Source organism: Ursus arctos, unplaced genomic scaffold, assembly GCF_023065955.2.
Source record: "Ursus arctos isolate Adak ecotype North America unplaced genomic scaffold, UrsArc2.0 scaffold_5, whole genome shotgun sequence".
NCBI classification, from domain to species: Eukaryota; Metazoa; Chordata; class Mammalia; order Carnivora; family Ursidae; genus Ursus; species Ursus arctos.
In genome coordinates, this window is record NW_026623067.1 from 36,894,407 (window position 1) to 36,913,849 (window position 19,443).

At 45.9% G+C, this 19,443-nt stretch overlaps 1 protein-coding gene across 1 annotated transcript in view; it reads right to left on the reverse strand.

The window, feature by feature from the left end:
* Positions 1 to 5,360: 5,360 nt before the first annotated feature.
* Positions 5,361 to 19,443, reverse strand: part of DNAJC18 (DnaJ heat shock protein family (Hsp40) member C18) — a 30,176-nt gene continuing 16,093 nt past the window's right edge. Inside the window, exons 4-8 of the mRNA XM_026508107.4 lie at positions 18,698 to 18,883; positions 16,993 to 17,102; positions 15,919 to 16,028; positions 13,556 to 13,728; positions 5,361 to 8,756 (exon numbers count right to left, since the gene is read on the reverse strand). Of these exons, the coding sequence (XP_026363892.1) occupies positions 8,632 to 8,756; positions 13,556 to 13,728; positions 15,919 to 16,028; positions 16,993 to 17,102; positions 18,698 to 18,883 (704 nt within the window). The 3' untranslated portion in view covers positions 5,361 to 8,631. The remainder of the gene's footprint in view (positions 8,757 to 13,555; positions 13,729 to 15,918; positions 16,029 to 16,992; positions 17,103 to 18,697; positions 18,884 to 19,443) is intronic.

A 19,443-nucleotide genomic window follows, 5' to 3' on the forward strand; every position in this document is an offset into this window, starting at 1 on the left:
GGCGCCTCACCCACTTGCCCACCAATGAGAATGCGACGCCATAGAGCACCCTGGCAACCAGGGGCGGGGACTTCCTTTGTTAGCAGGGATAGGGCCCGCCTCTTAAAGGAGCCGCCCTCTGAAAGGCGCCTCCTGGGTAGGGGGGTAATCGCTAACAACCCTTAGGAATTTAAGGTCATAGTTTATTTGCACACCTGTTTTGTCTTGTATTTGTCACGCAAACTGAGGAACAGTCGGAGCCCGGCTTATAGTTCCTTAAGGAAGTGAAGAGGCCTTACTCAGACAAAGGCTCTCTCAGTCTTCTCCCAGGGCCTGTTAAACTGCCAGACCTGTGAAGCAAGAGCTGGCTAAGGCAACCCCTGCAACTTTAACTTAACAAGCTTCTTTCTGGAGTCCTAATCTCTAGATTTCCCCCAGAGTATGGGACTTCAGCCTCCTGTGATCTCTCTTCCACGTTATGAATACACTCAGTACTTAGGTGGCTTGAACCCAAGCAATGAAGGGAAGCCCAGGAACAGGAAAGGAAAGTGGCCTCAGCCTAGATAAGAATCCTCGTACTCTGGTACCAGGATTTTGGCAGGCACACTGGACCCATGTGCCACCGAGTCAGGGTACTGGGGAGGGCCCTGAAGAGAGAACTGAAGAGGGGCTGAAACCGACAGGGAACAGAGGTACAGAAGGATAAAGTGATCCTAAAGTGACCACACATCCTCACCAAATCCCCCTTGAGGGCCTTTTTTGAAACCCAAATAAGATTAAATAAGCTTAGGAAAAATCGGGGCTAAAATTTACTATTTACTATTTTGTGGCACCATTATGCCTTTTTAGTACTATTTCATGTGTTCTTCACAATAATCTTGGGAAGTAGGTTATAATATTCTTTTACAGACAGGGAAATGCAGGGTCTATGAGGATGAGTAACTTGCCAAGGTCACCCAAGGTCACCCAAGCTAAGAAGCTTTAGAACAGGGTTTTAAGATGGGAAGTTTGATTCCAGAGTCCATGTTCTTAACCATGATGCTGTGTTAGATTTCTGTTCAACATAATGGATACTAAAGTTGTGGAATTTGATACCCCCAAGCAGGAAATTACTAAATTAAGGTGTTCAGAAAAAGTATTATCAGTGACCAGGATAGGGGAGGTAAAGTTTAGGGGAGCTAAAGGAAGGGGAGCTAAAAGTTTAGGTAGGCCACTCAGGCTGCTCCCCAAAGCTCACCAGGGCTTCTTTCAGGGTTGAAATTTGTGGCCTGATAAATGTGGTCATTTCTGTGGATCTCCCAGTAGTAGACCTTGTTTCATTTTCCCGTGTTTCTTATGTCTTTTCTCACATCCTTGATAGCAAGGCCATTTCTTTCTTCCCTCCCTCCCTTCCTCCCTCTCTCTCTTCCTTTCTTTCTTTTTTTCTTTCTCTTTCTTTCTTTCTTTCTTTCTTTCTTTCTTTCTTTCTTTTCTTTGATCTATCCATCTATTTGAGAGAGAGACAGAGAGAGAGTGGGGGAGAGACAGAGAGCACAAGTATGGTGAGGGGCAGAGGGAGAGAGAAACTCCAGCAGACTCCATGATGAGTCCCAGGTGGGGTGTGGAGCCCACTGGGGCCTGGATCCCGCAACCCGGAGATTACAACCCCAGCCAAAACCAAGAGTCAGACACTCAACCAACTGTGCCACCCAGGGCCCACGACAGCAAGGCCATTTCTGTTGACCAATCTTAAAGGGCCTAGAGCAGTACAGTCCAATAAAACTTTCATGATGGAAATAGTCTACATCTGCACTGTCCAGGACTGCAGCCACCAGCCACATGTAGCTAGCTGTTCAGCACTTGAAACGTCACTCGTGTGACTTGAGGAATTGTTTTAAATTTTAAAAAATTTTAATTAGTTAAAATTAAAATTTAAATAGCCATAGTAGCTAGTGGTTGCTGTGTTGGACAGCATGAGCCTAGAAGGGCAAAACTCTGGAGTGCAGTAGTTTCCACCAGCCAGTTCCTTGGAACTAGGAGATTATGAGCAAGAGAGAACCCTGGATCCACTTCTGTACCCTGTACACCAGCACGGACATGAAGGATGGCAGCCCTGGTGGGGGGCACCGCCACAGACTCCCACTCTATATGTCAACAAATACTACAGGCTCCTGGCCTCAGTCAGGTCTCAGTGAGGGTCGGGATGACATAACATCACAAACAGCTCTGCGATCCTGACCCAGGAAATGTTGCCTTTCTGCACAGGTTGTCATTCTGGTTGATAGTCCCGTTATCTAATGCTGTATAACAAACCATTCAAAATTTACAGCTTAAAAAAAATCATTTCGCTTAGAAAACTCCAATTTGGGCAGGGTTCGATAGTGAAAGCTCATCTCTCCTCCATGTTGTATCAGTTGGGATTTTTTGGGGGGAGTAGGGGAGGAGAGGGAGAGAGGCTAGAAATTCTATTTCCGAGATAGCTCACTTACATAACTGGCAAGTGGGAGCTATCAGCTGGGAGCTCATTGGAGCTGAGGACCAAGGTTCTTGTTCCTCTCCGTGGGCTGTTTCAGCTTTCTTATAGCCTGGCAATTAGGTTTAAGAGAAAGCATCCGAAGTGATAGGAAATGGAAGATGGCCATTTTCTTAAGGCTTGGGCCTAAAAACTGGCACAGTGTAATTTCTGCTGTATTCTATTTGCCAGGGAGCCTCAGAGTTCAGATTCAAAGAGAGAGAACACATCCCACATACTGATAGGAGTAGTTTCAAAGAACTTGGGCTGTACTTCCAGTGGACATCCTGGCAGATGACAAGTCATTTCTCCAAGGTTCACCTCTGCTAAAACGAGAATGAAACTTAGTCTAGTGGGGGAGACAAGCATCAAATAAACACCCACTTAAATCCCAAATTGAGTCATTATCCAAATAAATAACATTATAGTGATGACGGGTGTTAAGAAAGAGAGGAATGCATTTTGTTTTGTTTTTTATGTAGTCTTCATGCCCAACATGGGGTTGAACGGATGACCCTGAGATTTAGAATCACATGCTCTACCCACTGAGCCAGCTAGTTGCCCTGGAATGAGAGTATTTTAAAGGGAGATTTTGCCCAGTCTGGGGTGTCAGGGAAGCTTCTGTGAGGAAGTGGGATGTTTGTGCTGAAACCTGTTGAGATTACCAGGAGGCACTTAACGAAACAGGTAGGGGCAGGTGAGTTGGAAGGGAAACAGAAAGAGGGAACAGTCTTCATAAGGTCCCTGGGGCAAAAGGAGTTGTCAGAGTATAGTAATTAAAAGGTTAGTATGGCAGAAAAGAAAAGGTTGTACAGGGGCGAGAAGGGTCAGTGGCCAGAAACTTGGTAGAACCTCGTTAAGCGTTAGGCCGTGTTAAGAACTTCGATGGTTTTTATTCTGGGGGCAAAAGAAAGCTACTCAAATACTGTGGGCAAGAGGGTGACATAATTTATGCTCTGAAAAGCTCTCTCTGGTTGCAGTGAGGTGTACAGATTGGAGGTGGCCCTGAGTAGGTGCATAGAGACTACTTATACTTAGGAAGCTAGTACAGTTTTCAGAGCTGGCTCAGTCAGTAAGGCAAGCAGCTCTTGATCTCCGGGTTGTGAGTTCAAGCCTCATGCTGAGTATAGAGATTGCTTGAATAAACTTAAAAAAAAAAAAGAAGAAGAAGCTATTGCATTTTTTTAAAGATTTATTTTATTTATTTGAGAGAGAGAGAGCAGGGCGGAGGGGCAAAGGGCGAGGGAGAGAGAAACACAAGCAGACTCAGGGCTGAGTGCAGAGCTGACGCAGGGCTCGCTCTCATAATCTGGAGATCAGACCTGAGCCAAAATCAATAGTCCGATGCTCAACCAACTGTGCCCCCCAGGCGCCCCGAAGCTATTGCAGTTTTTAACAGAAAAAGTGGCTGGTGCTCTTGGAGTCAGATGGTGTCAGAGGAGATGAAGAGAGTAGTTGGATTTCGGCTGTTCAGGAGGTCAACCTGATAGGACTTAAGGAAGGAGGGGATATGGGGAAAAGGGAGCAAGGTGTTCTGGTTGTCTGCTGCTGCAAACAAACTACCACAAAATGTCAGGACTTAAAACAGTAACATTATTGTCATTTGCTCACGATTCTGCAGTTTGAACAGGGCTTGGTGGGACAGCTCATTTTCGTCCTGCCCGTCGGCTTGGGTGGCCTGCGCAGGTCAGCTTGGATTTTACGTCTGGGTTCTCAGTCCTTGCTGCCAGCCTGGCTGTTTGGTTCTCCTCCGCATGGCTTCTCCGTGTGGTTCGCCTAGTGCTCCGGGGTGGTTGGACTTACATGGCAGCTGGCGTTCCCTAAGTGCAAAAGTGGAAGCTGCTGATTCTGCCATATTCTATTGGTTAAAGATCAGAGGCCAGTCCAGGTTAGAAAGGGGGCCACACAAGGTCACAAATATTACGTGTGGTCTTTTAGGGGATACCCACTGAGGTCTACCATGCAAAGTTTCCTAGCTTTCTGACTTTCACACTTGGACGGATGGTGGTGCTATGTACTGAATTGGGAGCACTGAGTGTTGCTTCCCTCTTCTGTTAAAAAAAAAAAATTTAACCGCATTCTGTAAGAAGGGTGATTATATTTCAAGTCTCTCTTCCTCAGAGTTGCTTTCATTGAAGCCTCATACTGGATTGAATTCCTCTGTTATAGGTCCCCAAGGTTTCCTTGGTTTCCCCTCTGACATTCATCCCACTGGGGAGCACTGTCTAAAGTTAGCTTCCCCCTCAGATGTGAACTCCAGGAGCCCGTGGTACTGGGTCTCACTTATTCCCCAACCCCATCCCCAAATCCAGCCCACCTGACACATAGTAAGTACCTCATCTTTGATGAATTGAATCTCATCTCCATCTTTTTCGAAATGAAAGGTATTATTATGAACCACGTACCGTATTTTTAAAGTCTTTTATTTATTTATTTATTTTAGTTATCTCTCCACCCAACCTGGGGCTCGAGCTCATGGCCTTGAGATCAAAAGTCATATGTTCTTCCGGCTGAGTCAGCCAGGTGTCCCCCATGTACTGTATATTTAAACCAAGACATTCCTAAACATGGGTCATTGGGAACAAGGCCATTGAGGAACTGAGATAACACCTGATTTTCAGATGCTAAGTAGCTTAGCTCTACGCAGGCTGTAATATGCTGCAGCTGCTGTTGTTACCTGATAGAAAAGAACTACGAATTGGTGATGCCACCAGTTTTCTGTTGTTTTAAACACCAACAATTCCAGGGATGGATTTGGGAAGGCTGGAGCCGAGGAGAGACACTAGGCCTCCTCCAGTCCCAAGTGGTTCCAAGGGAGTGAGGCAGTATGCGGTGCTCAGGGGTGACGTGACCAAGGGTAAAAGAACAAAGGAAAATTACAGACACATTCTTTTTATATAAAATCGTTTAATTTCTTTCTCTGTTAAAATACACTCAATCCAGATGCAATGGATCAGGTGACCAGAGTTTTCAGGATTCGTGTTCCCCCAGGAGCTGATTCCACCTGTGTCAAACCTGGCTCTGGTCACAGAACATTCACATCTTTAATTCCAAATACCGAGTGTGATGCAAATGATGTAATCAATACCGAACACATGGATATATAGTTACTCGGTGGTCACTGCACGAGGTATCAACAACGCAGGCTCAAAAAATGTGATGTAGAGTAACTTGGCCCTTTCCAAAAATAAATATATTAGAACACTAAGCTTATACCATAAATGAGTCCAAAATAAATACTAATTAAGAGCCAGCTTCTGTGAGGAACAGAGCATGCAGAGACAACGAACTAGCAAGTGTGGCTGGTTGCAACAGAAAACTTCTGGAATCCCAACAGTGCCTCCTCACAAAGCCAGTCCTGAGCGCGAGGATGAAAATGAGAACAACAGAAGGCTTGGCCGGGCTGCTGGATCCCGTGTTCCACTGGGGTTTGGAGTTCAGTGTGATTTCTAATAGTTTCCAACAGAAAGCACAGCAATGGCATTTTCTTACTGGTCACTTGTCCCAAGCTGGGAGGCCTGGAGCTAATCAAGGAAGTTCAGTTTTTCTGGTTTGAACAGATGAACCCCTGGGTTGCTAGCGTGGGACATGGATTCCTTGAAGCTGCGGTGTCCTCGGTGTGAGAAGGTTTCCCCCCTCCCCTCCTCACTGCGGACCAGGCGGCGCAGAGAGTGCTTTCACTCTGATGAATGGGAGCTTCCGCTTGAGCCGCTAGCCCTCCTTCTGAGCCCCACTCCCACGTCACACCTCTCCACTCTGCATTAATGCTCACGGAAACGTAGAGAGCGACACGGCAAAACAGCAAGAAGAAGCCTCACCTAAAGAGTTTGTACGTAATCGGGATACCTTCCAAAAGATGTAGGCAAGAGGAAGACGCTTACTTTACCAGCATGCAGACAACCCATCTAAAATAGAACCCGGGACACTACAGCGTAGCCATATTCTGGACGGTACCAAGTAGATTCAACTATTCTTCAACGAAGGCAGATACCATTCTACTGAGAGGAAAGCCAGGTGTGTTGTAGTCTCTTAGGCAATAAATACAACAGTACCATCAGTGCTACGAAGACAGACAAGAGACCTGAGGTTTAACGAAGTTAGGTTTACCTCTATTTAATATCGTCACAGATAACTCATCTCCACCATAAATCCACGTCAAGTCAATTTAATCATGGCCCATTTTTTTCTAGCAGAGACTGGAATTGGGGAGAGGAGAGTTTTGATTTTTGTTGTGTATAGGGAATCTTTCCATAAGCCGATATGGCTCACAGGCATATTTTATAGTGTAAATCCCCTCAGTTATTCAGACAGGATCAAGGATGTCCCCCAAACCAGGAAGATAGACCTAGTTGAGCAGCAAAATCTGGCTATTCCTGGAGCTGCTCCCCTCCCCACAGCTGAGCAGGTGTCCCCTACCAGCCACCAAAGATCCACCCTTCACCTCTGACCCATCTCCTGACCCTGTGGAATGTCCATGTGGAACCATGCTAGACACGTCTGCCTAATTCATGGCTATGCCTCTGAAAGGACAAACTCTACTTCGGAAATCAGTTTTGATATAGGAACTTTCCTTCTCTCCTGAAGAAAACATGGAGTGTAGACCACGGGCACCTATTGACCTTCCAGGTTCTGATTCATGATGATCTAGGCAGCTCAATCCTGGCAGTTCACCTAGACAAGAGGGCCCAGAACCATGGGGCCTAGGCAGTAACTTACCTCTTCCTTGTCACCAGTGGGAATGGCTGCCTGCCTTTGAGGGACCTCTTGTTTTGTATACAGAATTGTTATAGAGAGGGTCTTGCTTCCTCAAGGCCGGGGAGGAAGGTGGCTAGAGTGAACTCAGGACTGCCATAAAAAGGATACAGGGTCATAGGGTCACAAGGTCAGGGCCGACCAGAGCATCCTGGGAAAGATTATGCCTTACCAATCTGGCCAGCACCACCAGAGAAAAGGGAATGACCTCACACTTTCTACGTGATAATCAGCTTACCACCTAGCTCTGCCATTACCAGTTGTATGACTGGATCAACAATTCAGCCTCTCTGGGCCAATGTTCTCTTTCATAAACCAAGGGGTACCATGTCTCCTTCACAGAGTTGTGTGGAGGCTAAAGTAAGAAAATCTACATGAGGGCTCCTGCTTCATACTAGGCACTCAAAAAATGTTGACCATGTGAAAAGGCATCTCATACCGCAAACCCTGGGGCACTGGGTTAAAGACAGGGACAGCTGGGACCAACACCGACCTCCAAAGCAATGGAAAGAGGGTCTCTCCCCTCCAGCTCTAGGCTTGAGCAACCAGCCTGGTTGGTTGGCAATGCCTGCTCTTGGGTCTGACCACTGTACTTCTGTGGGGTGTAGGGACTCCGGTCAAGTGTGAAGGAAATGGCAAAAAACCCGCCCATACTCTCCAGGTTCTGTGATGGACCGGGGGGCCGGCTCCGAAAAGTTGAGGCTCAGTCTTGCGTTTTACCTTCATCCCCGGATCCCCGCTCTCTGCTGCTGGGCTTTCTGTGCAACTATTTCTTTCACCCAGTGGCTTTTACTTTCTGGACCCTCTACAAGAGAGAGAGTTAAGGACGTAAAAGAAACTCAAATCAGGCAGTTTGCTAATGCTAGTAACTCTGAACAGAGATAGGCAAATGGAAAACTGTAATAGCTTACATTTTCCACATTTCCCTTAAAAAATGCAAAGTTGGGCGGGCACCTGTTCCAAGGGCTGAATGCTGGGGGCCACGATGACTCACAGGAAGGGAGAGGTATCATTCTTGGTGTACGCTGTAAACAACTAATATGAAGCTGCTTTGGCTACGCCTAGGAATGACTGGTATCGAGACTTAACTGAAGAAGGGAAGGAGGAAGAAAATCTGCTCTGGGATGCCTGAACTACAATCCTAGTCAGCGAGGCATGGAGCAGGGGGGCTGCATCAAACGCTTTGCCTTTAATTCAATTCAGATGAACTGTTCATGGTCCCTGGAGCCAATCCCCGGGAAGGATTCTGTGATGACAAGTCTGGCTCCATGCTCAAGTGCCTTCAGCTCTGCCCACCAAAGTTAGCAAGTTGTAAAATGTCATTTCCTAATTTTGTATTATAAAATGGAATTAGGAACATAAATAGTAACAAGTAGCAAACCCCAACCCTGTGTAGGACTAGCATCCTCTCAGCCACCTCTGCGCAGGCCAATAAGTTTGGAAAGTTTTTCACAGTTTTCAAGTTTCAGCGACTCTGCCTTCTGTTTCAGTCGTTCGTCTCTGTATAATCCTGCCAAATTTGTCAATTCCGACTCTGAAAGATAAAAGACGTAACCCATTCATCAAGAGAGTTCAGCTCCTTTGTTTTGTTTCAGTATTTCTGGAATCAAGGCTCCTTTTACTTTCATGCTTTTCCTTTTAATTAAATTTAAGAAACGCTTACTCATTTATTCGAGGAACGCGAATCCGGCAGCTACGCTACACCAGGTGCCGAGGATTAAAGGCCACCTGTGGTCCCGGAGTCCTACAGTATCCGTGCTCTATTATAAAAGCACTGGACTTAGTTCTTATCAATAGAACATTTGGCACCAGACTTAGGAAACGTGCACGCGTGCAGTAAGAGGAGACTCCGTTTCATGGCCTTCGTACGAATGGCATTCAGATGGCAGTTGGGAGAGAATGGAGTCCAGTCGCCTGTTCCTGTCATCTGAAACAAAGACAGCTGCTCCATTCTGTCCCCTGCGTTGCTGGATCATAACTCAGACATGCTAACTGACACAGAGCCTCCCTCCGGTGGGTAGGCCTTCTATAGAAGGCCAGGCTGCTGGCAGCTTTCTTCGTTCCCTCACCACATGTGGGGTCCCTAACTCAAAGGCCAAAGGCAGCTGGGCTCTTTTAAAAGTGAAATCATCTGGATCCGGTGACCTTTGTCTCCTTGACTAAATGAATTTCATTTTCTCTTCATGGTGGAGAAGGTCATTCTATTTTTAACCAGAATATAATCTCTGCCGTCTTTCCCGACTCAACGGCGGTTTGGCTGCTCTATTTTTCATTCTTTTGTCAACTTTCAGAGACATTCTTAGGAAGGAAAGCCTGAAAAGCAACCCCCAGAGACGTGTTGTGTATTAACAGGATGGCACGCTTGGATGGGCTGTGTGGCTTCTGAAAGCCTCCGACAGTAGGCAGCTACTCAGTGTTTAAAGGACCATACTTGTGAAAATGCTATTTTAATCATTTTGAAATATGTCTATCCGTTCTTAATCATCCTGCCAACAGATTTTGTTTTTCTTGCTGGAACGAGAGGCACCTGTCTGATTAATCAGCAAACTGACTGGAAACAGGAATTAATACTTAGCCAGGGGGAACAATGGGCACTGGTTTCTGAATAAGTTTCTATCAACACAAAACACTGTCTGGCATTTCTGCTCACAATGATTCTATTTACACCAAGTAAGGCCCAAAGTGCAGATTAAGTGCAGGACTCCAGGGTGAGGGGTGGCCATGCATGAAAACCCTCCCTCCACAATGGCAGCGCGGAGCCCGGGCCCGAACCCGGCAGCGGCTTGGCAAGCAGCGTGTCTCCTGGGCCCCACAGAACAATGTGCTCTCACTGGCTGGCGCGGGTGCCCGCAGTGCCTGCTGGCCGGGGCTTGCCTTGGCACCGTCCTCCTTGCAGGCGATGGGGCTTCCTGAGGACCGTGAGCCACACCCGGATGACAGCCCTCCCCTCCCGGGGCCTGCCCACCGCACCAGCTCCATTTCTCCGGCTTCTCTGGCATGTGGGAAACCTGTTCAGGAGGCCTCTATGCCTTTGGTCCTCTGGAATCAATCACAGTTACGCCCACATGTGGGCCAGATTCTGTGGCTTTGCTTTTCCTTGCAATGATTTCCTTAGGTTTTTTGTTTTCTGAGCTTATCTCAATGCCTCATAGCCTGACATCTCATTCTAGAAAAAAATGAAGGGCTAGTTTTCTATATTGAAGTCCACTCTAACAAGCTGATGAAGGATAAGTGCACTTAGATGGATGCTTTTCTCAACATATCACATAGCTTTTCATGAAGTTCGTTAAAACCAGGTTTCAATGCTCCAGAGGTTGAGGCCCCTGCTCCAGATCAATGACTTCGCAACAATGTCAGTGTTTCAAGGAACCACGCCCCAAATGCCCACCACCATGCTTGGAGAAATTTCTCTCCAAACTGCCAGTGAATGCCTTTGCCCTTCCATGAGTAAAAGGTCAACCCAATTAATATGTTATTTTTGACATATTTTGACTGTTAATATTCAGTGACTTCTACGTAAAAAAAAAAAAGAAAAAAAATCCTTGGAAGGATTTTTCTTCTTTACAAAATGTTTCCCTTGCCCCGCATGCCTGTGTGATAGATGGACAGAGCATTCAGCCTTCCAGGTAAGCTGAACCAGGCAAACTGCCAAAGAAGCAAGTCCCAGAGGCCCTCCAAAGAGCCCTCTGCACTCTGGTGGTGTGGAAGACCACAGTGGATCCCAGCCACCCTCAGGATCCAGCCCCATGAGACAGCACTGTATCCAGTCCAGCAAGACCACACAAGGCCTGGACTCCACATGTGCCAGACCCCGGGCTAAGCATTATACCCACACCATCTTCTATGACCTGTACAGCATGTCTAGGAGCAAGTGCGTTTTATCCCCATTTCGAAGTCTGGGCTTCTACCCACTGTGCTACCCTGCTCCAGGGCATGGAAAGAAGTGCTCCTCGGCCAGGCGGGGCCGGGATCTCAGCTCAGCTCTGCCAGGCTGGGAGGCAGATCCTGCCTGTACTTTTGTCCATCCCAGCCCGGTGGCGTGGCCCCTTCGCCTGGCATTGGCTTGCTTATCTAGATGCAGCTGCGGGGGAATAAACAGGGCCATCAGTGTTCATAGTAGGGGTTACTCGTGGAAGTTCACTCGGATTAAGCATTCTAAGGGAAAACAGAGAAGAGAAATGGACAAAAGATTAAAAAAGACAATGGCTAACTTTGCTAAACACGGTTTCCATTCGGTATTTTGCCAAGAGTGAACTTTGTTCTCAAGTGGATTTATTTTTACAACCTCCAAGTGCTAAATTTAACCTCGTTGGCTGCACTTGCTGCTGGATCCGGAGGGCAGATGCTGCTCATTCTCAAATGGCATTTGGGTCGTGTGGAGAGTCTGGACAGCCACCATCCTTAAATGCCAGAAATAGACTTTTACGGGGTGTGTGCTGATAACCCCCTCTTTGGAACTTGTGGGTACATGCATCATGCTTACTCATCGGATTTTTATTTATACCTAGAGAGTACCAAAGCCCTGAAACTAGGCCTCATGGAGATGGGGAGAAGAAGCCTAAAAGCCATTTTCGATGTAATCCTTACCGTGAGCTCTTTGCATAGTTCCAGCTGGGGAGTGTATGTGGGCGGGTGGGTGTTAGAAGAATGTGAAATGCAGATTTTCATCCAGTTCTTGCAGAAAGCAACAAATTCAAAACCTTCCCAGGGTGGAATACAATGGCGACTTTTAGGACACACACTGTGGCCTCCACCTGATTTAGATCCATGTATAAAATGCCTTTCTGTCAAAAGCCTTTTCTTGATCCAGAATTCTTTCCTGATTTTTGAAACTTGCAACAACTAGTTTAACACGAGGTAGGGTACTTCCTGACCTCCTCAGTTTTTTTTCGGTATTTATTTTTCAATAAATTTTAAAAAGCAACTTTCTCCTGCTTAATTTCCCCTTACATCTCAGAATCATTGCCCATCAAGCTCCGAATGCACCTGAGAGTGGAGGTGGGCTCTGCCCTATCGGAGTGGAGCGCAGAGCCAAGGTCCCTAAGGGCTAGAGTAAGGATGCTAACCCTGCTCTGGGATTCTTAATCCTCAAACATTTTCATTATTTTCCAGGCCTGAGAATCCTCTCTTCCAAGGACATTTGTCGAGCACCTGTTCTGAAGCAAGGACTGTGCCAGGCTCCTGGGACACGAGATTGGTAAGACATGGCTCTTATCGTCAGAGGGCCCACAGTCCAGCAGGGAGACCGACGCGTACCTACAGAGAGCCAACACTGAGAGCATACTGTGTCAGCAGCACGAACAGAGTGTTTTAAGAACACATAGGAAGGACAGATTAACTTGGGGGTGGGGCTGGGATGCATGATGGGTCAGCAAAGGCTTAGCAGCCCTGTGACTGAAGAGCTAATTTTATCAGGCACTGTTAGACATTTAATAATATCCAGTTATACCATTTAAAAAATGAGTTAGTTTGCTTTTTAAAAATTAAAGCCACGTTTCATTAGATGCAGTTATTAAGGGTGTGGGGGGGCACACAGGTGTGCACCCGTGTGTGTATGTGTGGAATTCGAGTGGGCTGAAAAATGAACCTGTTGGCTGAGAGGCAGGGCTACCCTTGCTACCAGCACTCCCCATTAATACTCAACTGGTAAGCCAACTGGTGGACACTGACACCCCCACTGTCTCCTGAGAGGGGACAGAGTGGGAGGCCTGCTTCAACCCACCCTTACCGAAGGGGCAGATCCAGGGAGGGTCACTTTCAATCTAGGTGGCCCCAGCTGGCTACAGCTGACTTTTGGTCTGGCCCCAAAAATTAGGCTGGATGATAGCTTCCTGTAGGGATTGTGGAATGAGGAAACTGGACCAGTCCAGCTAGCACTGACAACTTACAGAGGAAGCTTGTGATGTAGAAAGGGGACAATAACTAGTGGGATTGTGGAAGCCAGGAGAGTGACCAGGAGGGTAGCAACCAAAACCAACCAGGGCAAAACCAGGTTATGAAGGAGGAAAGCTTGAAGAAGCAAAGGAAGGCAGCTGGCAGAAAGGAGAGTGGGGCAGACGGGCAGAGAGAAGTAGACACTCAGAGACAGCCAGACAGATAGGCAGCTAGTGCTAAGTGCTAGCTGCCTAAGTTCGTAAGGTTTCCAAATTCTGGCCACATGCATCCTGTCAGTGAACTTCACTTTTTTTGTGGTGTCCCAAATGGGCCTCTGTCCTGTCTCTGATCACATAAACATGTGCCACTCAAACAAGGAGAGAGGAAGGATTGGGAAGCTGGGGACGCCTCAGGTTGGAAGCATGACCGCCAGTTAAAGACCCTTTTAGAACATCTTACTTTGTTGTTTCTCCTTCCAACAACTCGTCTGGACGTAATCAATGTAATCCTTCTCTATCGTCTTCTCCAGGTCGCGGAGAGATGCGCCTCTGTAGGCCTTCTCGAAGTTTTTATCCACAAAGTAAGGCACCTGCAGGTTCTGCGTTTCTCTAGAGATGGTGTAGCCCAAGGTCCTGAGACAGGGAGACAGAGGCTCAGGTAAGCTGGTTATATTTGGCAATCTCACTCTTAGCACTGGCTGCACAGAGAGCATGACCATAATCCCCTCTTCATAGGGCAGAGGCAAGCACCACTGTCTAATACACCTAACGTTTATCATTTCTCCAGCAAAGTAGTAACTGTAATGTCATCATTATGTGAGTGTATTCATATGGTGAATTCAGCCTCAGTATAGTTACTTTATTTTCTGCAAGGATTCACCTCTCTTACATTGCTTTCTGTGCTAAAAGTTGAGTGCTTAATGCTTAAAAAATGCTGTACATTGTGTAGGACCTGGCGTGGTACCCGGCACAGAGCAGGCTATTGGTAAATGTTGGGCGAATGACCTGATTGTTATGGCAAACTATTCACAAATAACCAGATAACTTACACCAACCTAGCATCCATTTTTAGGACAGGAAAGTACTTCACATACAGCTGCTAGGTGAGAACTGCAAAGACATCAGACAAAAGATCTCAGTGATGCTTCTGCACTAACTCTTGGGGCTCTAATATATCCAGTGGTATGTGGTGCTCAGAAACGTCAGTAGGTCTGGGGTAACTAAATACTAACCATAAGGAAGTACAGAAGGCAGCTCAAATTCAAGTTAAAACAAGATGATAGCAATGTGCAAAGTCCAGGCTAGTTTTATTCAAATTAGACAAATTTCATCCTGACTGAGTTAATGTTTTCCCAGCTTTCTCCTTTGATCTCTCCACTTAAACATCTTGCTGGATGTCTTAGGGTTCAGGCCATGACTGCTTCCACCTCCATCTGGGAAGGTGTTAGCAGGGAAAGTTCCTCTCTGCCCCCCTGGCTGGGCAAGAAAGGAGGAAGAAGTAGCAGATGGAGAAACATGGGAAGTTGGGAAATAGAGGGAATAAGGCCAGAGTGACCTGACAGTAATAGCCCCTCTCTGAGACTCAGCTTTCCTTTCCGTAAAATGAAGATACTGATCTAGAATATGGTCTTCAGTCTACAGTGATCTCTAGCAAAGACTCTTCCTGATACGTACTGACCCGTGGGTTCCACATTTTGTAAGGTTTTTAAATTTTTTTTTAAGATTTTATTTTTAAGTAACCTCTACACCCAATGTGGGGCTTGAACTCACAACCCCGAGATTAAGAGCTGCATGCTCTACCGACTGAGCCAGCCAGGTCCCCCCATGTTGTAAGGTTTTTGTCTGCTAAACTATAATGAGTAATGACTCATTTCCCATCTAATAATTAATGCAGTGAGGTGCCTGGGTGGTTCAGTCAGTTAAGCATCTGACTCTGTATTCTTTTCTTTTCTTTTTTTTTTTAGCGTCTGACTCTTGATTTCAGATCAGGTCTTGATCTCAGGGTGGTGAGTTCAAGCCCCATGCTGGGCTCCGTGCTGGGTGTGGAGCCGACTTAAAAAAAAAAATTAATCCAGTGATCCTCAGACTATGAACCAGAGTTATCTGGAGAGCTTATTAAAACTCAGATTGCTAGTTCTCATCCTCAGAGTTTCTGATTCAGTAGTATGCAGTGAGGCTTAAGAGTTTGCATCTCTAACATGTTGCCAGTTGATGATGTTGGTTTGGGGTCAAAACTTTGAAAACTGAATTACTTGAAATAATTAATTAAAGAAATAAAGAAATTCCTATCAGAGCTCATAATTTGCATGCAATGCTAACATTACAATGAATTTCTATATTTTTCGGCAAAAGCAAAGAAATGTGATACTACGGTTTGACTGTGTAGCCTCATCATGAATGAATGACCCATTCTTGCAACTACTTAAATTGAAAATAATCACTGGATCTCAGGTACTATGTTCCCGACCCAGAGGGGTCCAGTGATCCGATCACAAGCTTAGTAGGGTACATTCTAAAGCTAATGTGATATGATAAGGATTTAATCTGAAACTGGAGTTAGTCTATTCATCCTTCAGAAACCAGTCGCTGCTGTTCTGCAGCTGGTCAGATGGTGTCGCTGTAGAACAAAATAATCCAAGTCCCGAGCACACAGGAAACTGCCTACAGTAAGAGTCTCTGCATTATTACTATCTAGCTGTTCCTTTAAACAAAAAAAATCAGTGTTTTCTACAAAGATGAAATGAAATGTTAGCAGCACCAAAAAAATGTTAAAGTCTTTTACCCTCCAAATGGTTAAGAAAGAATTATAAATATTTGACTTACGATTTATAGAATAGACTATATGGGGGATTCGCAGCCAGCAGCTGAGTAATGACAGATATAATCACAATCACAAGAACTGGAAGTAACTGAATAAATGCAGAATACGTAGTCTGAAAAAGAAAAAAAATATTTGGCGTAAGTGTTCTTCATCAATATAAAGCTTACAGAAAATAGGATAGTTTTCCAAAAGAAAATACAAATTACTGCAATGTACTGCACAAAGCCCAAAGCTTTCCTGGGAAGGCTGTTCTCTTTGCAGAGAAGACTGAAGGAGACCTACCCAAAACCTGTATTGACACCCAGTAATTCTCATGCAGCCCACTTTTCTAAGACCAATGAAGCAGGCGACTCTGGGTGAGTCTGCCCAGACTGTGACTCTCATGGGGCCATGTTAATATTATGCAGCTCTGTTGGGAATGGACTGGGAGACAGCTAACCCTAGTAGGGAAAATCACTTCTCCCTCCCAGGAATCTGGAATTGAGACTCATGACTGTTCACTACTGGGCAGTCACCTGAAGAAAGGACACATACTCTCACGCAGTGTGGATTGGCTCTTGGTAAGAGAAAGCAGAGCAAGGGAGGCTGCTTAGAATAAAGCAGATGCAGAAAGGCGGGAAAGGTGGAGACAATCTGGCTGCAAAGAGTCATGGAAAGATAGCTGCATGGGTGCCTGACTGCACCTTGGTTTCTGGTTCCCGTCTGTCCCGAGGCCCATGTGTGCTTCCTGCCCTTGACCTTCATGAGACTCCCTAGATTCCTTACTTTAAACTCCCTTTGGTTCTGAATATTTTGAAGGGGGTTCCTATTTTGTGCAGGGAAGAAAACCTTGATCAAGACAGCCCCACAGGGGAACTGATTTCCTGGAACAGCCACCGAAGAACGGGAGGGGAAGGAGGCCATTTTGGCCTATTTGGGCCGATGATCCACCTCTTCCCACCACTGCCTCTGCTTGCCTAAAACACGTTTTAACAACATAACTCAAGTTGAACTTCCAAAACCTGATCATAGACACTGTACAAGTCAGCTCAGTACAAGTGTGGATGAGCAGCAGGTCAGCTGTCCCCCCTTGGTACCTGAGGCTTTTCTTCTTCTTCTTCCTTCCGTGTCTGCATCCGCTCATGTCGGTGCCGCCGGCGGTAGTAGTGGCTATCATCTGTCACATTTGAAAACATATGAATGTTTCCTGGGAAAGAAAGAAGAACCTAGTATGAGATATGGCAAACACTCTTTCCTTGCTTTTTCCAAGGTCCTTGTTCCCAGCTAGGTTCTCTGACGGCAGAGTATTGTCCCATTTGACTCAGTAGAAAAATAAAACAGTAGGTAAGCAAGTGAACCAGGTGTAGATGGAATGTGCTTAGTTCTCCTTATTTTATTTAAATAGTCCTTTGTAACTAGTGGGTGAGAGAACCCCAAAAGGCTAGTAAAGAAAAAGCATTTGGGCCACGAATCCTGTCTGACATGCTCTTGTCTGCTTTCTTGCCCAGTATCAGATTATGTCACTAGCATCTTCCTTCCTTCCTCCCTCCTTCCCTCTTTCTTCCTTTCTCTCTCTCTCTTTCTTTTTCTTTCTTTGCTCCACACCCAGCATGGAGTCCAACATGGGGCCCAAACTCAGAAACCTGAGATCAAGACCTGAGCTGAGATCAAGAGTTGGATGCCCAACTGACTAAGCCACCCAGACACCCCAACACTAGTATCTTTTTTTTTTTTTAAAGATTTTATTTATTTATTTGACAGAGAGAGAGCCAGTGAGAGAGGGACCACAAGCAGGGGGAGTGGGAGAGGAAGAAGCAGGCTCCCAGCGGAGGAGCCTGATGCGGGGCTCGATCCCAGAACGCCGGGATCACGCCCTGAGGCTAAGGCAGACGCTTAACGACTGAGCCACCCAGGCGCCCCACCAACACTAGTATCTTTAACAGCAACTCATAAAATTCAGTTTACTTCCTGGGCATTTAATTATCCCAACATCCAACTCTCTGGGGGAGAATTTTCTAACTTTTATCTTTATATAGTTACTATTTTGCAATAATGATAATAGGCATCTTGCTACTTATTTATAAAGCACTTTAAAATATCTAATCCTCACAGCAGCCCTGTGAAGTAGATATTATCAGTCCCATTTCTCAGGTGAGGAAACAGGATCAGAGAGACCAAATGATTTGGTTAAAATCATGCATAGCTGGAGGCTGGACACTTGCCTCAAACCCTCGCTCATCTGATTCCAAATTCTTTTTTTTTCTTTTTTTAAAGATTTTATTGGGGCGCCTGGGTGGCTCAGTTGGTTAAGCGTCTGCCTTCGGCTCAGGGCGTGATCCCAGAGTCCTGGGATCGAGTCCCACATCAGGCTCCTCCACTGGGAGCTTGCTTCTTCCTCTCCCACTCCCCCTCCCTGTTTTCCCTCTCTTGCTGGCTGTCTCTCTCTCCGTCAAATAAATAAATACAATCTTTAAAAAAAAATAAAGATTTTATTTATTTATTTGACAATGAGAGAGGTACAAGCAGGGGGAGTGGCAGGCAAGGGAGAGGGAGAAACAGGCTCCCCACTGAGCAGGGAGCCCAACGTGGGGCATGATCTCAGGACCCCGGGATCATGACCCAAGCCAAAGGCAGACGCTTAACTGACTGAGCCACCCAGGCACCCTGATTCCATATTCTTGCTGTTTTCCCCATACCATGGTCCCTCTACTAAGATCCTCAAAGAGGAGCTAGCTGAGATACAGAAATAGAGAGAGAGACAGAGATATATAAATTTTTCAGCTATCATTTTGAAATACTCACCTGTAGGAAAATGTCCTCCAAAGAAGACATTGAATAGCTCTTCTGGAGTGATGTCAGCTTCGAAGTCCCTGTAATAATTATAAGGTCTGCCTCGAGGGGCCGTGAAAGTCACCTGTTCATCTCCATATTCATCATAGCGGAGTCGCTTGTCAGGATTGCTCAGGACGGCAAAGGCATTTCCTATTGCTGCAACCAAAACCAAAAAGTACCTGAGTACACAGTCTTTGCTGGAGCTGAGGGTGATGCAGGAAGCAGCAAGGAAGAGCCCAGAGCTGGCGGCTGCTGGGTGACTTCACAGGGGCCTAAGGAAAGGTGCTTGGGCCTAGAAAGTTCACCAGAATTCTTGCCCTGGACATTTTCCATGATCTAGTTTGATAAGCCAGAAGCAAGATAAACTGGACTCAAGATAAACTAAGAGCTACTTTCATTCATCAACTATGTGTCCTTATTTCCCTTGAGAGCAATTAGTTTATGGCTGGAAACAGTTCATACATAAGCAGCTGTGTTCTAACTGGAAGTCTGAAACAATCTCTTCAATAAAATAATCAGTCAAATTGATTGCTTGGCTAAAAGCAAAGTCCTCACTAGTCACAGTCACGTTTCAGCTTACTTTAGAAAGTGGGCTTTAGAAATTAAGAAACCTATCTCCAGTGCCTCAATGACAGATCAAAGACTGGATAGATTACACATGCTTCCCATCACCTCTTCTCCCTGTGCACAAATGTGCAAATGTTGTCCAATTAAAA